General features: G+C 34.8%; 1 protein-coding gene across 1 annotated transcript in view; it reads left to right on the plus strand.

Moving 5' to 3' along the window:
• The window catches only part of MAN2A1 (mannosidase alpha class 2A member 1), a 159,785-nt gene that overhangs the window by 106,087 nt on the left and 39,015 nt on the right, over nucleotides 1-14,683 (plus strand). Inside the window, exons 13-16 of the mRNA XM_029218227.1 lie at nucleotides 8,814-8,979; nucleotides 10,307-10,525; nucleotides 11,253-11,375; nucleotides 14,289-14,403. Coding sequence (XP_029074060.1) covers nucleotides 8,814-8,979; nucleotides 10,307-10,525; nucleotides 11,253-11,375; nucleotides 14,289-14,403 — 623 coding nt within the window. The remainder of the gene's footprint in view (nucleotides 1-8,813; nucleotides 8,980-10,306; nucleotides 10,526-11,252; nucleotides 11,376-14,288; nucleotides 14,404-14,683) is intronic.

Consider the following 14,683-nt stretch of genomic DNA (forward strand, 5'->3'; position numbering starts at 1 on the left):
GTAAGGGACTGTCAATCATTTGCTTTTTATGAAGTGCAGGTCTGGGGGTTTTCTCCTCTGCTTTTTCCTTATTGTTATCTGTGGGCACTTGCACAGGGACAATGTGAATTTGGGCACGTCAGACCTTGTAGCCAGCGGATGAGAAAGTATGAGGAAGTCCTCCATGAGAGAGCAGGTCAGAGGGCTAGACACACTTACTTCAGTCTTTGCTTGGGCCCATTTCCAAGGACCCCAAGCTCTTCTCATTGCCCTTCGCCCACCCCCACCCCTGCCCCCTTTTCCAGCATTCAAGAGTTTCTTTTCTGTGTATGGTGGTCTTTGTGATGTGAAACCGGAAGTTGGCCCTCATTTTCAAGAGGAATAGTATAACCTGATGTATCAGTTTCCTAGTGCTGCTGTACCAAATAACCACAAACTTAGTCTTTCAAAAAAAACACAAATTTATTATCTACAGTTTTGGAGGTCAGAAGTCCAAAATCAGTTTCACTGGGCTAACAAAGTATTGGCAGGGCTTGTTCCTCCTGGAGGCTCTGAGGGAAAAATCTGATCCTTTGCCTGTTTCATCGTCTAATGGTCACCTGCATTGCTTGGCCTGTGGCCCCTTCCACACACATTCCAGCCTCTTGCTTCTGTTGTCACGTGGCCACCTTCTCTGTTAGACTTCTCAGTCTCTCTCTTATAAGGACCTTGTGATTATATTGGGCCAACTTGGATAATCCAGGAAATCTCCCTATCCCAAGACCCTTAATTTAATCACATCTGCAAAGTCTCTTTTGCTATGTAAGGTAACATATTCATAGGTTCTGGGGATTAGGATGTGGACATCCTGGAGTGGGGAGGGGGGCGGAATTATTCTGCCTACCATACCTGGAAAGCAGTGTATTTCCAGTGGATAAGTGGGATAATTAATTTAAGAACATCAGGATAAATCTATGTAGATATCCCTCAGGTACCTCAAGTTCGAGAGGTCTGATACTGGATTTATCACCTTTATCTTGATATGTCTTCCACCCATCCTTATGGGTTCAATCTTGGTTAGTGGCGCTACCATATCTATGCCACCCTAACTGCAAAACAGGAATTACAGACTTTTCCTTGTGGCTTATGCATCCTTCTCCAAGGAATCCAAAAATTCCTATTAATAAGAATTCCTACCTGTTTCTCAGACTTGTTCCTCTTTTTGCATTTCTACCCGCTCCTGTAACTTAGGTTTTCACCTTTTCTACCTTGGCTGTTGTAGCCATTTACTTGGTCTTCCTCCTTTGAGTCTTGACTCCTTAAATCCTTCCTCTACCTGGCAACTAGAAGTACGTATTAAAAATGAATCTGACCACGTTAAACCTTCAAGTCACTCCCCATACCCCATATAATAAGGTTTTTAGCAGTTTGTAATGACTTAAAGACACCTCACTCCTCACTGTGATTTGAGATTTATCTCTCTTTCTAGCTCCATATATTGGCATTTTAGACATGCGCTTTACTATGTAGATTCTAGTGATATTGAATGACCTGTATGTCCTGAAAATAATGTCCTTTTTTTCTTTATATATCTGTGCCTTTATTCTTATGGTCACTCTACCTAGAGTGTATTTCCCTACTTTTACTTGGCTATCTCTCCCTGACCTTTTAAAAAGTTACATGTTTTTGTAGTTGTATTTTTCTGATTATTTAAAAAATACGTACTTTTTGTAGAATAGTGTTTTATATCTAGATGTCTAAAAAGTAGCTGCAGGATGTTCGCTAAAAATCCCAGAATCTAGAGGAAGTATCTCTGTTAACAGTTTAACTTCTCTTCTGCTTAATCTACTCTGTTGTTAAACATATCTGCTGAGTCCTTAATTTCAAATATTTATCCTTCTAGAATTTCATTCAGTTAATTTTTAACGTATTCAGTTTCTGTGGTGGAATTCTTTATCTTTTCATCTACTGTATTCATGTTTTCCTCTTTCCTTGGACATAGTAATTATCATTTTAAAGGCTTATCAGTTAACGCCAATATCCAGATGTGTGGTTCTAATTCTTCTGTCTTTTTGTTGTTTAATCCTGTGGCTCTGTCTTTGCAGATGTCTCAGCTTTTTATATTAAGTGCTAGAGATTGTGTAGAAAAATTTTATAGGCTCTAGAAACTATCTTCTAGAGAGTGTTCACTCTTACTCCAATCAAGGGCTGTGCTAAATTGAGGCTAATTCTCTCAATGTCTTCTTCATCTAGCTCATTAAGTTTTCAACTAATAGCCTGGTATATTCTGTAGGCCCTATTCCCTGGTGGGTTCTAAAACCTCATGATATGTCTCTGCTCTACTTTTTAGAAGCTTTCTGTTTAGATTTTAAGCCTCCTTTTCTGTGCAGCTCCCAGTGTTTGGCACATGGACTGATGAGAAAGCCAACTGTGCACTTGAAGCTTTCTACATCCTCACCAAGTGTCTTTTAGCCTCTTTGCCAATCACAGTGAAACTTCTCTAGGCTTTGTTCTGGGTTTTGCAGGGAACTCAGCCTTTCCCGCGCTGAGAATTGGCACAGCCCAGGGTGAAAACGGCTAGAGAAGGCGGCTCTCTTCTCTGCAGTTTTTTCTCCTCAGCAGTTCTCTGTTGCCTTCCAGCAGATGATTACTGTACTTCATCTGGTCTTTCTAGTTGGCCCATAGAAGCGAGAGCTCTCGTCGACTACGTCATCTCTCCTGGAAGTGGAAGCATCGTTTATTTTTCAACTTCAGTTCGGTGAAAGAAAAGTGGTCATTTTTTCCGCTTGAGTGTTTATATTTCTATTGATTTGTAGGAGCACTTTACAAATATCCCAAATTTGGTCTCCTTTTATTTTTTTATTCTTTAATCTTATTTTTTCATATAGAAAATGTTCTAAGCTTTTTGTTATCAAATCTGCCAGTCTTTTGCTTTGCTGTATTTTTCTGTTATGGTTAAAAAGAGAATTTGTACCACAAATTTTATATTTATTTTTCTTACTGATTTTGTATCATTTTTCCTGTTTTTAAATTTTTTAATTCATCTACAGTCAGTGTTGGCATATTGTTTTAATGCATTTGTTTAACCATTTATCTTGCCCATCTATTACTGTAGATGTATCATAGGATTGTTTTGCTCCCTTTCTCCCAATAAAAGGATTTCAGTGGGATTTTGGTTGGCAGTGCGTAAGATTCATGAATTAATTTTAGGAGAGTTGTATATTTTGCAGTATTTTAGTTTTCTCACCTAGAAAAGTATGTCTCTTCATTCATTCACTTTTATGTCCCTCAGTAAAGTTCTGTCAACTTCTGTATATACATTTTGCTCATTTTGTATTAATTAATTTTCTGTTTTGAATGCTCTCCTGATTAATTCTTAATCATCCTGACTGCCATCTTTTTGTGTGTATCACAAGACACACTGTACATAGTTTTGTATTATTACCTACCCTCTTATATTGAACTCAACAATTTCTCTTTCTCCCCTTCTAGACTATAGATATTCAGAACAGGGACTATGTAGTCACATTCATAAGGTTATAACTACACATACCATGAGGAGTCCTTCTCTCTGTCCTTTTTTTTTTTTTTCTTGCCTTTTAATTTAGCCACATGCCATATGGTTACTTTGTACGTGTGTAGATTCTGTGCATCTCTTTATTTATCTCCACCCCCCGCCATATTATCTGAACTCTTGTTTTAAGGTATCTATGTTATAACATGTGTGGTTTTGTTAATTTCTTTCCTTTAGATTTATATATGCCTTACATAAGAAAGCATATAAGGCAGCTCAGTGACCTGAGTTAATTAAAACATTCATTCCGCCATTCGTGTGATTCATGTAACAGGGTATCTGGTCAGGACACCAAGAGGGTCTTATAAGGGAAAGGAGAGATTTAATTGCTGTTGAGATTCTACCTTGTGCCAGGTCTGAGCTCTGAGCTCTGTGATTTTCCAAACATTTTATCATTTAACCCTAATTGCAATCTTGTCTCCTGATTTTGTAAATAAAGATATTAAGACTTGAAGAAATGAAATCACGTGTCCAAAGCCTCTCAAATTCTAAGTGCTGTAGTGGGTTTTTGAACTTGAATGTATCTGACTCCAGAGCTAAGGACTCACAGAACTAATCATGATTTTTGAAGATCTAATGTATCTCAGAAAGGCTCCCTTTGTTTTTATAGCTTAATTTTTTTTTCCTGATGGCTAATATGGTAAGCATTATGTTTTAAACCTAGAAAACTAGGTAGACTATATGAAAAGTTCATATCTAGAAAGTGCAATTTTTGTAAACATATAAAACTATATATTTTCGTACTCAGAATACTGTACAAAGGTTACTACTCTTCTTTAGATGATGCTCCACTAATGAGGCTACTTAGAGAAGATGAATATATTGTTTGAATTTTTTAATATGCTGTCATTGATTAAGAATTGGACAGAGTGAGCTCTACTCTTTGCTTCGTTCTTAACTTTCTCTGTGATCTTGGATCTGTCACTTCCCCCATCTTTGCAAAGGGGTTAATTGCATAGCTTGTCGATGCTATTTTTTAAGGAATTAAAATAATCAAAATGAAAATGATAAAGCTTCACACTAGTAGGTATTATTCACAGATGATAAATTCTCCTACTGGGATTTTTGTGTGTTACTCATTCATCAACTATTTATTGAATGTTATTCCATGCCAGGTACTACACTAGGCACATGAAGTTACAATTACTTTTCATATAACCTGGTGTTCGCTTAATTGGTTTTAAACTGCACTTACAGGGGACTTGCAAATACTTTTCATTTCTGTCTTCTTTGCACAGCCATAAATGTATGTAGTATTTTTTAATGGTTTTTTGAATAATGTTTTTGCTTTCCTCATGCAGTGAGGTCGTAAGATAAACTCTTTAGTATAGGTTACAAGATATTTTCTATGCCAGCGTTCCAGTTTATAAATTTTCTTTCACAGATAAAATGTACTGAAATGTAAATAGCTCTTTGTTCATCCTGAGCTTCCTGAAGATAGAAGGTCTGTGGGGATCTTTGGCATCAGTGAAGACAGAGTTCTTCTCAAGTGAATTAGGAACTAAGGGAATCTCCACAGGAAACCGCAGTTGTCAAAATGGTTGTTATAAGCTTGGCCTGTGAATAAAGTGGTTAGGATGGTTAAGAAGATGGTAATAGGGGTAGGACTGAGTTCTAAGTCTGTTGTGGCACTTGTAGCTGCTTGCGCCTCTGCAACATACCTAACCTCCCTGAACCTCAGCTCTCCTATCTGTCCAGTGAAGGATGAAAGGCTGTGCCTCATAGATTATAGGCCTGAGGACTGAACCCCGGCATACAGGAAGCACTCTGTAAGTGGTTAACTCCAGCTTCACTCTCACCAAGAGGCATCTTACTTTCTTTCTGCTCTATGTCCAGTCCAAGAAGGAAGTCCACGTGGTCCTAGTCTTTTGTTCATAGTAGGCACTGATTAGATTTGCCTCAGAGAGAGGACCTGGAATGCCACAGTTGTCTTTCTTAACATGACATAAATCATTTCTACAAAAGGAGTGAGGAAATTCTAAATATACTCCTCCTCATTAGAATCTTCAAGGACAGAACCTCGTTTACAGTGGAATTATAGTTCTTCCTAAAATGACTCCCAGTTTGACATGAGCGTACAGATGTCTTTTCATTTCTCTCCATTCCTTTTTCCCTCAGCCACAGTAGATCATAGTTTGCCCTCTCATTTGATTGGCAGGTATCTTCATGAGGTGAAGGTTGTTCATTGTATATAGAAAATTGAGATAATTGCCTGTAGGCAAGTTGCAGGGGCTTAATGTCATAATGCGAGCTAGGAGGCTGGATGTGACTTGGTGACAGATGATAGATAAGAAGCTAATGCAAATATAGGGGAAATCGGGAAAAAATATTTCTGAGCTTCCTATATAGTTACTTCCAAGATAAAATAGAAATTAACTAGCCCCGTTTTTCAGCGATATTTTACTCTTTTCATCTGTTAGTGTGGATGAAATAATATTAATTTTTAATAAATGAGTATGATATTATGATATGAAACCTCCTGGTTCCGTTCACAATTGATTGACTTAAAAGGATTCATGTTTGGAGATATTGGCAGTGTAACAAATGTTTGACTACTAAACATGATAATGACAGTGAAAATTTAGTTAATTTGTGATGCTGTACTTATTTCCCAAGGAAATATAATTCATGTATGATAATGCTTTCAATGTACTCTACTTGAAATGTACGTAGAGGTTTGTGTATCAGATAAATGTGTGCTGTGATGCACTTGAACATGCTGTGAATCTCTAATTATGTTAAAAAATTATTTTCTTAGTGCAGCTTTATACTCATTATATACTCTACACATTTAGTTTTTGAATAGATTCCTGGCATGATAATTACATAATCATTCAGTACAGTAGAAACATCATTATGGTCAAATAGTAATTAGCTATGAAAATGAAACAAAACAGAACCTAGTTCACAGCTTATTATAAAAAGCTATTTAATATTGTACAAAATGAAATGTATGGTTGAAATTATTATTTGCTTTAAATTTGAGTCATTTTCTTCCTCGCTGGGAAGAATCAGTGTTTTGGATGCTTGCTACCTAATTTATTGCTTGGACACATTATATTTTATTATCAGAGTCTTTATAGCCAGCTCTGGGTAGTAGAGCATCAGAGAACTTGAAGTGGGAATTCTGGGTTCTGTACCTAGGTCTGCCTCATGACTTCTGCAGAATTAAGGGACTGGCCTAAGTCTTCAGACTACATGTTCTAGAGTTCTTCACATACTGGCTCTAAGCCTCTGGGCACATGGGGTTCAGTAGTAAGTCACTCATTTCTGGGATGCTGGTTTGAACATCTTTGGTGCTGGACATGAGTGATCCTCAACTGCTTTTCTTCTCCAGTGTACCTGAGGAATATAATATAGTGTAGTTGATAACAATGAACCCTGACATTTGTGATTCTCCAGGTGTGTTTGTGATAGGAGAACAATCAGGCAAAACGTGAGCTCTGGTGGAGGACAGTGGGAGGGTGCAAATAGGTTGATTCCTTCAGGTAAGTCTGTTAAGCACACCTCTCAAGGGGGCAGTATTCTCACTCTCCTTGAGAATTGCTTCTGTGGATAAAAATGGGGTTTTGCCTAGCACTTTGAGGCTTCAGTGCCCTTTGTAGATATGTTTTTGCCTGCATGCTTCAGCTGCTCTTTTCTCGTATACGTGTGGAATCTCAATGAACGTAAATGGTGTAAGTTAGATCTTGTGATCCTGATGTATATACTACAAGCCTAATAGGAGCCAGAGACGTTCTTATTGTCATATATTGTTACCTTTGGTATCTCACAGTACTGTCTCAATCAAAAGTGCTTCAGCTGATAAACAACTTATAAGTCAAACATTTTATAGGTTTTACGCTACATCCTCTTTCTTTTCCTTCGTGCTTTTCTGTTATCCTTCACTTTAGTTTTGGCCACCGTATTAATTTTATTTCCTGACAAACCATTTGCAATGCAGTTGAAATATACAGGACACATATAGGATAAAAGAGCGCTGCTAGGCTTTCTGATGCACTAAATAAACAATGCTAGCTTGTTTGGACCAAGTCTGATATCACTATGGGTAAGAGGGAGAAGTGGTTGACTGACTATTCATTTCTGTGTTCCTGAAGTTACAAAATTATGTAGGAAAGCAAAATATTTCATATCATGAAAATATTCACTATTGAATCAGTTATATTATTAGTCAGATATCCTCTTTGATACTGCTTATTTTATTTGAAGATAATATGATGCAAATTGTTTATAAAGTAAAATCATAAATGTTACAAAGAGTGCATAATTCATGAAGTCTGTGATATGATGATCTAGAACGTTTTTACTCACAGGCAAAGCCATGAAGCAGTGAGGATCCAGCAGAGTTATGCTACTGAGAAAACCAAGGATGTTAGGGGATTCAACTGACAATTATTTAAATACCAAAGAATTGAGAGAGAACTTTTAGAAAAATGATTAAGTCCTTGAATATTTTTTATAAATATAGTTATGTTTAAAACCATCCTGTAAAAATGAAATGTTATGTGAAGGATGTCATAATGTACTAATATAAAATATTGTTGGAAAAATTTTGCCAAAAACCCTACTTCATTCTAAGAATTATACTTAGTTGCAAATATTGCCTAAACTTATTTTAATAGTCGTTATTTCCCTTTTCTAGCCAAGTTCCAATCAATTATTTTACCACTATTTATTATAAAATTTCATCCTCTATTTTAAGTGGATTCACTTCAAATGACCTTTCCCCTAGAACCAACTCTCTTGGATAATAAGGGCCCCTGTGTATAAAATATATATGTGAATTATGTGATTCTGCATGTATAGCCGTACATTTCACTGTGTTTTAGTGATCTAAAATGAATGAACTAAATGAATTTTAATTGAAATTAGTTGTGACTAAAATGCAAACAGACAATTTATGTATTTTCTTGTTCAGTGAGTTAGGCAGGGATCAGGATATTAGTGGTATAGGGCTGGTTATTTTAGAAAGACCAATAAAACCATATATATATAAGTCATTTTCTGGGACATAGAAATAACTTAATTATAGTTGTATTAATGTCTTTCATTTGTATAACATTTATTCTTAGAAAGTCTGAGTCATTATTTCATTACTCTTTGTACTGTGTGGTATTTGTTGTGATGAAGTTGCCTGTTCTCCAAAAGTTTTACCAGACTCTTTCTTATAATTCTTCTCCTTGTGTTGGCTTTATGACTGTCTGTGACCTGAAATCTCACAAATAATGTGGAAAAGTTCAAATACCTTGAGACCCCAATAGTAAAGCGACTGTTTTTGCAGGTATCTTGTGGTCTACAATCCTTCAGAACAAGACCGAAACTCAGTAGTCTCAGTCTGTGTGAGCTCCCCGACAGCGCAAGTATCCTCTCCTTCAGGAAAGCCCGTGGAAATTCAAATGAGTGCAGTGTGGGATACAGCAAGTACTGTTTCACAGACAGCCTATGAGGTATGTGCTCTCTATAGAACTTAGAGAGGCAACATGAAAAAAGCATAGCCAGTATATAGTTTATATGTGTATTAATATATATCCCTGAGAGCTGTCAAGTTGGTGTATGTAAAGTGGTTAAAGTTGTAAATGCCAGAGGATTTAACTGGTGAGTTAAATGACACTAAAGGAAAATAGATCCTGTGTTTTCCAAAATATTAATATCTTTGTTAGTATGTGTGTTGTATGTTATTTTTAGAATGTTATTAGTATGTATATTGTATATCTTTGTATATCTATTGTAACTTGTTCCTGAAGTCATGAAGTAATCATTTCTCATAAAAGTTTGAATTTTTTGTCTAACTTAATGACAGTTAAAAATATTGAAATGGAGATAAATACCATGCTTCTAAATAACTTGGGATACTTTCAACTTTTCACTGCAAAGGTGACATTAATATACCGTGAAAGAAAGACTTCCTAAAATAAGTAAGATGCTTCTTTTCTGAGATAATTATGGAAAAAATCTGGATTGAAATAATAGACATTTTGGGGGGAAAATGTCTTAAAATAAGCAATATTAAACTGAACCCCCATATCACTGGAAAGATCTAAATTTTATAGTTTGGAGTACAATTTAAATTGTACTCCAAACCCTAAAGACACAGACATAAGCTAGGAACTCTAAAAGAAAATTAAAAGCCATTGCTGGCTGCTCTTATAAATTCATAATCCTTTAGATAGAAAGGAAAGTATAACACCGATTTTGGTCAGATTTTACAGGAAACACCCCATTTAGAGAATGGAACAGTAGCTCCTGGAAGGCAGGAGTCATGTCTCATGGTGGGTGCATCCTCCATGCCTTGTTCAGTGTCTGCTGGACCCCAGGCATTTGATGGCTGGTGTTGACTGAACTAATGTGCTTATATTTATATTGTTACACTTACCATTTTTATTTTTAATGTACTGAAATATTATAGTATTATTAAAATATTCCTAATAATTAGGAAAAATCATTGTTCACAATAAACCCTTACCTTCATGGAGAATTTCCCTGTCTGAGCATCCATTATGAGCATCGTAGGACAATTGAGGATGGTCACATAATTTCATATATTGGATGAAAGCAGTAATGTCTTTGATAGTCTTACCCACTTGAAGTTATTAGTTTCCCTGGATAAACAGAGATGTGGATACTCTACCCATAAGTTATCAAAATATATTTATGGAATATTACTATATTCTCTTTTTTAAATATGGTAGTTTCTCCTTTTTACTAGAAGTATATATGGTTTCCTTTCAGTAGATACATTTCTCTTTAATAAATTCTCTCCTTTATCTTGTAAAGATCTCTTTTCTAGCACAGATGCCACCATTGGGACTGAAAGTATATAAGATTTTGGAAACAGCAAGTTCAAATCCACATTTAGCTGAATATGCCCTATATAATGGTCATATAGCAAATAAAGGAATTTTCAACATGAATAATATAGAAAGTGCTCAAGAAGATATAACTCTAGAGAACTCCTTTATTAAGCTGCGGTTTGGTCACTCTGGGCTTATGGAGGTATGTTCTGAATAGTTCTGAAATTTATAGAAGTCTTGTCACTTTTATTATAATATATGCAGATTAATTCTGCAAAGTGGGAAAAGTGGACACTGATTCTCTGGGAGAAAGGATAGATGAGCTATATGTACCTTCTCCTTGTGGTCCACAGTGACCACTTGCTCCTTATAAGTGTGGTCTGTGGGGGGTGCTGCTCAGTGAACTGTTTGTTATTTGTCCACAAGATAAGTATGGAAGCTGTGGCTGTTTAGAAATGTTTATGGAAACTTTAAAGTAATTTGGCTGAGTAAAATTATGCCTATTGAATCTAATAATAAAAAATTTGAGTGTATATTTGGCATATCACTTTAATTTTTCTAGTAATTCACTTTCATTGTACTTTGCAAAAATATTGTTCCATGCATATTGGAAATAAAAATAAATCCACTCCTTTACTACAGAAAGTTTGAGAAGTACTGGTCTAATCTCTTAATTTGTGTATCTCTTTCTTCCTTGGTGAAATGTGTTCTTTTTGTTCCTATGGCAAAGATTTTAAATCCTAAGGTTAAGTATAAAATTTTGAGTGTTTATCTAAGAATTGTGAATATTAGAGGATGAATGTTATCATTTTTGAATCTATGGCCAGGTAATTTTTTTTTTTTGAAATTGATATATACGTGTAACTAGATACAACTTGTTAATGTCTTAATTGTGAGTTACCTTAATTTTTTTTTTTTTTTATCCTTAGGAAATGATAAATAAAGGAGATGGTAAAAGTCATGAAGTAAAAGTGCAGTTTTCATGGTATGGAACCACGAGTAAAAAGGACAAAAGTGGTGCCTACCTCTTCTTACCAGATGGGGAAGCCAAGGTAAGTGCTGGTGAGCTGAGCAGTGAATAAGCACTTATTGAAAGAATAATGAGGAGCAAAATAAATGCATCTCAATATTTTGTTATCTATTAGGAATAAATGAGTTGGCTCCATTATATATATCATTATTGACACTTAGCAGTTTCTAGTTGAATGTTAGATAAACAAATAATTTCTCAGAGTTGAAATTCAGTTAGGATGCTACAGTGGACAAATGCTTTCTATGGAAAGAAGCTAGATTTGATTTAAGATTAGGGTGCTGCTGTGTTGTTGTGTACATATGTGGCATGATATATATATAGACACAAAATTCCTAGCCATATGAGAAAAATAGATTGACCACTGAGCCATTTTTCTCCTTAAATTTTAGCACTTTAAAAAACAAACAAAAAAGTGTTTTCCTACCCTTGACTGTAGAGGCAGTATATGCAAATCTTAGCACATTTAATGCAGAAAACTAAGAAAACAATAAAATCTGCCAACTATTCTACAAGACCATGAAAACCCCTGGCAACATTTTGATATATTTTTACTGTCTTTTATTCCCTGCATATCTTTTTTCCCCCATTTTTAAGTTTTTGTCTTCCTACATGAACATATTTTATTTTTCATTGTGACAATGCTCACAATCTTATATGTTCTTTGAAAACACAGTTTTAATATACACTTTTGTGTTTTAAAACTTTTAGCTATAAGATGAATCAGGTCTGAGGGTCTGATGTATAATATGGTAACTAGTTGATAGCACTGTATTATATAATTGAAATGTGCTAAGAGGGTAGAACTTAAGTGTTCTCACACAAAAAAAGTGTGTGTGTGTGTGTATATATGTGGGAAAAAAAAGAATTTCCTATTGTTGCATATGTACATTTTCTCCCAATACTTTACTACTGTAACATTGTGATAAGCTTTCTCTGTAGCATTCTTTTTGTACAGTGCTAATTATTTCCTGAGAATAACTTTCCAGAAGAGTCATTTTGTGTCAGTGGATGAAGCCTTTCAAGGCTTTTGACATATACGTACTACTTATCTTCCCTCTAGAAAGATGGCATACATATTCACTCCCACCAGTGTTTTTTTGAGAGTCGCTCTCTAGTATGCTATTCTAAACTCTGATAATTAGCCATATTAAATGCTTTACCTATAATAATGAGTGAAAAATATTTTACTGTTAAGATTTTTCTGATTATTAGTGAGGTTGAACTTTTTTATGTCTTTATCTTTCATATTTCTTTTATGAGTTTCCCATTTAAGTTCTTTGACCATTTTTCTTTCGATATGACTTGTGGATCTGTAAGTATTCTTTATATATGGTAAAATTAATCCTTTTTCCTATTTATTGCAATCCTATATCCTATTTATGCTCTCAATGTGTCATTTAGTTTGTCAATTCTTTTATTTTTCTGTTATGTAGTAGTTTTTAATTTTTGTGTCGTCAATTTTGTATTTTTTTCTTTAGAGTTTCTTCCTTTGCTTTTACACTTACACAGGCTTTCTCCACTTTAAGATAAATTAAATATTCTCCGTATTTTGTTGCCTAGGGTCCTGTCTCCTGAAAAAGTTACTTTTGTTCTAGAAAAGCTTGCTAACCAAAATCAAATATAGATTTTAAGAGACTGTAGGCCACACTTAGGATTCTAGTTATTTGTCATTGTTTCTGTTTTTTTAACTCATTGAGGAATTAAAGGTAAGCTACAGCTCATAGTAGGCATTTCAGGATAGGCAGTGTATCCTAAGTATAAGCTACATCAGTGTTTTCTCACTTAACAGCTTTTGTCATTAGACAGGCATTTTGTTTTGACTGACATTTTCTTTTAAAAAAAAAAGTAGCTATGCTATAGAATATTATACATGGACAATTATAATTACTAATTTATTTTAAATGATTTTATCTTTAAATAGCTCTAATATTAGATAGAAGGATAAAGAGAATCATCATATGTTTACAAAGAAGAAATAAAAGAACATCAGGGAAAGAGACAGCTGAGTTTATCAGAAAAAGGCCCGGACATCACCGTCCTGGGTTTCATTCTCCTCCATTACTTTCTAGCTATATGGTAATTAGGTACAAGAACTTTGTTAACTATAAAGCATTATATTAATTTCAGAATATTTTTCTCTAGCCAAAGAGGTAAATTTGGGAGAAAATTACACAGTTCTGAAAATCTTGTGCTACATTGCAAGCCTAGCTTTTTATGCTATTGTTGAGGTTTCTAAGGTGTGTAATACTTAAGAAAATAAAATTCTTCATAAATCCTTTAAATTTTGTTTCTGTGTCATATAAGCTATGTGTTTTATTCCCATAGTGTCTTTAATCTAGATTCTAAATAATGAAAACTAAACCAGTGGTTGCCATAGTTTTTCCGAGTTTGGAAGTTGGCTTTATATTCAGCTAGTTCTTGTGAGTAAAAGGGCAGTGTTAGAGTAGTAAACCTGACTGTGATTAAACTATGTTTCTGATTCCTGCTTTCTGTTTGCTTAAGATGACTCCCTGTGGTCATCCTAGTCACCTTCCCAACCCCTGAACATTAGGGAGCCATGGTTATAATAAATGTTTGCCTGAGAAAATGTCACTGCTATAGAACGATTGCTCATTCTAATAAATAACATATGGACAATATAGAAAGATTTTAATTAGAAATTTTTATATCTGGGAGAAATGTTTGTAGATCATCTAGGCCAATCAGGTTGTAAAATTTTTATTTTCTATTTTCAGCAGTTTTTGTCTAATGCAAAACCTTATATTCAATTTTTGTAGCACGCACATATTCTGATACCTCGTAAGGTTTGTTTTTCACTTAAAATTACAAATATCAGGTGATATACATTTGCCAGTTTGGAAACTATAATAAACATTCCTTGGAAAAACTAAAAGCCAAAATACTTTTCTTAAAAATGTGATTTCCTCCTCAGCCTTACGTTTACACAACACCACCCTTTGTCATAGTGCAACATGGAAGGTTTTTTTCGGACGTGACTTGCTTTTTTGAACATGTTACCCACAGAGTTCGACTGTACAACATACATGGTAAGAAAACAGAAACGCAGATGTGAAACAAATGTATACTGATTCTTGAATTCTTGCTTTTCTTTTGTTGGCTTTAATAAATTAGCAGTTGGTTTTCGGAGATGACAATCATCTGTCTAACCTTGACATCAGACTTATCATATGATTTAAAATGTAGTATTTACCCTTTGATAATTAAAAATGGTAAAACATTTAACGCCTTACATATACTTGTTCTTTTCTTCTGTATATCTTCTCTTTCCTATTGCAGTATTTGTCTTAAGTCATGTGCTCATTTCTC

The sequence above is a fragment of the Monodon monoceros genome, unplaced genomic scaffold (assembly GCF_005190385.1).
Source record: "Monodon monoceros isolate NGI ecotype Baffin Bay Population unplaced genomic scaffold, NGI_Narwhal_1 Super_Scaffold_12, whole genome shotgun sequence".
NCBI lineage: Eukaryota > Metazoa > Chordata > Mammalia > Artiodactyla > Monodontidae > Monodon > Monodon monoceros.